Source organism: Frankliniella occidentalis, unplaced genomic scaffold (genome assembly GCF_000697945.3).
Source record: "Frankliniella occidentalis isolate FOCC.00 unplaced genomic scaffold, Focc_3.1 Scaffold190, whole genome shotgun sequence".
Taxonomy (NCBI): Eukaryota; Metazoa; Arthropoda; class Insecta; order Thysanoptera; family Thripidae; genus Frankliniella; species Frankliniella occidentalis.
The window spans coordinates 262,976-265,636 of record NW_026267316.1 but is presented as its reverse complement, the minus strand read 5'-3'; the positions used below and the strand labels follow the sequence as shown (position 1 = coordinate 265,636).

General features: G+C 58.8%; 1 protein-coding gene across 1 annotated transcript; it reads right to left on the bottom strand.

Moving 5' to 3' along the window:
- Positions 1-715: 715 nt before the first annotated feature.
- On the bottom strand, positions 716-1,679 carry LOC127750436 (uncharacterized). Its single transcript, XM_052272136.1, has 2 exons — positions 1,582-1,679; positions 716-1,493 (listed from the first exon to the last, which is right to left on the bottom strand). Exons 1-2 carry the CDS (start codon positions 1,677-1,679, stop codon positions 716-718), a joined length of 876 nt encoding a protein of 291 aa, XP_052128096.1.
- Positions 1,680-2,661: the final 982 nt, after the last annotated feature.

Genomic DNA, 2,661 nt, shown 5'->3' with positions numbered 1-2,661 from the left:
AAAAAAAAATACAGCTAACACAACAGTCACAATACATTTAGTCATTCCTAGAATCTTGAGCACAAAATTTCGATTTTGATATTGGAAGACTAAAATGGAAACGTTCTCCGGCAGCAGACAGGAGCGGTTTGGTCGCACTGTGTTCCCCGCCGTGGGGAAGTCCAAGTCCCTCTCACTGCTGGCAGATGTAGCAGGGACGGCAAGGTAGCGGCGAGCCAACCGCGCAAGGGTGAAGTACCGCTTCTGGCGTGTCTTCCACCAGGTGAGCGGGCACTGGTTGTGACTGATCTGGGGCTCCGCCACGTACTCGGCGTACTCTGCCTGCCAGGTGCGCGCGCCGGCAGCCTCCGCCTCCCCGCAGAACAAAAAGTCGAGGCCACTGCCCGCGGCCGGCGCCTCCCCTTCGGCGTCTAGGTCCACGGCCACTGCGGCCGTGCGGCCTGCTTGACTAGATCGCGGATCTTCTCGGCCTCTGCAGGCGACGGCTCGGCCCGCAGGTCCTTGTACCGCGGGTCCAGGAAGGCAGCGAGCTGTTGGACCTCGACCGGCCGCACCGCCGAAGCAGCCATGTTGAAGCGCTCCGTGAGCGAGCGGCTGACCTCCACCTTGAAGTAGCGCACGTGCTCCTCGCAGGGGTCCAGCTCTAGGAGTGCCTCGTCTTCGAGCTTGAAGTGCACGTCGAGGAGTGACCTGACTGGCCGCACTGTGGACACGGTCACTTTGTCGTCCGCGCAGAGCACAGCGGCTTCAGGGCGGGCAGCATGGCCTCCAGCTCGGCCCACTCCTCTGCCGACATCTGCAGCGCCCGGGACTGCTTGGCGGTGGTGACGTTCCGGTCGGATAGCACGGCGCAGACGGGGGCGCGCGACTCGGTGAGGCTCTTGCACATGAGGTACGTCGAGTCCCACCTTGTGGAGCACGACTGGACGAGGTTCGCCTCCTTCAGGCCTGCCGTGACCTGCGCCGCCTCGAGCGCCGTGGTGGCCTTGGTGGAGTGGTGGAAGTGGGCCACTACCTTCTTAGCCTTCTTGCAGGCGTCCATGAACGGTTTGTTCTTCTTCAGGCCGTCATTGACGCAGAGCTGGAGGAGGTGGGCAGCGCAGGACACGTTGAATTCAACGAAGTCGACCTGGTTGACGGCGTTGGCGATGTTGGTGGCGTGTTCCTCGTGACGCTGGTCGCTCGACCCTCCAGGTCCCACTTGTGGCACATGTCGATGAGAGCCAGGGTGAGGGTGTCCCCCCCAGTGGTTGACGTCCATCCCCTCCGTGCACAGCGTGTAGCGGCGCAGCTCCCACGTCTTGGTGATGGCCTGCGCCGTGAGCGTGATGTACGAGTCCAGGGCGCGCGATGTCCAGCAGTCGGTGGTGACGGAGATGAAGTCCAGCTCATTGAGAGCCACCTGGACGTTCTCGCGCACCTGACTGAACAGCTCGTTGCAGCCGCTTCCGCATCGCCGTCGCGCACGGCACCTTGTAGGAGGGCTCGAGGACCTGCGAAGGGGAAAAATATTTAGTGAGACGCCTGTGTGCAGTGTGACGCGAAGGGCGGGACCGGGGAAGGGGAGGGGAAGTTACTCACCTCCATGAAGCTGAGTCCACTACAGAAATCGGCAGCTGGCACGCTGCGATCAGCCCTGCGATGGCCTGCGTCACCACCTCATGGCGATCATGAGACATGGGGCGAACATTTGCTCGGGCGCGCTTGGTCGCGGGGCTGCCGCTGCGGCTCCTATCACCACTGCCACTGGCTCGGAGGACGTCAGCACCACTGCGACGTCGGTCACTCGGACCTGAGCTCGTCCCCTCACCTGGGTCATCGGGGACCTCCTGCCTGTAACGAGATGCCCGGTCAGTAAAGCAAAACATGAACAAAAAGTATACAATTGACTTCATTCGCAAATCAGAACACCGCGGGGAAGGGGGGAAAGGGCAGAGTGCCCTTTCACAAAGCAGTACTTGTACTGCGCGGGCGACAGCGATAGGGATAGGTAGGTGCAGTAACACCCGAAACAAATACCACGTGCCACGTGCATCTGATGCCCCGTCCCGGGGGACGGGGTGCTGGCGGCGCCTGGTCCCCCTTTGTACACATCACTGAACAAACTAAACAATTGCTTCACTTTGGACTCACCTGCTCTCATTTTGATCCGCTGCTGCATGAATGTTGTGCAAATTTCGTAAGTGCTTGCTGAGCGCGGACGGGGAACTTTTGTAGGTCAAACTCTTGTCGCACACTTTACACACCGCATGAGTAGGGTCTTCAGGTGTGGTCTCCAAGAAGTACAGTCATTGTCCCTAAATTCGGACGGTTTTTGAGGGAAAACGCCTGTGACATCTAGAAGTTTTGAAATATGAAAAATCGCTCATCTTCGAACTCGATCTGTCTTTTCATGATACAAAACGACCCTGAAAATCCCAGGTCGCTATCTCAATTCTTTCTCGAGTTGTCGTGCGTACAGACGGACAGACAGACAAACAAACAAACAGAATGAAACTTTTCCGGCCAGTGTTCGCTAATCGCTCAGCCAAAAAGCGCCATTACCCACACTGGCGAAGACCCCTTAAGTTCACAACAAGCACTAAGACGATGGCGGGTGGGTGGTGGGGTTCTAGCCCCGCAAGCTGCGCACTATAAAAGAGAAGCCCTTCCGGGGGAGGG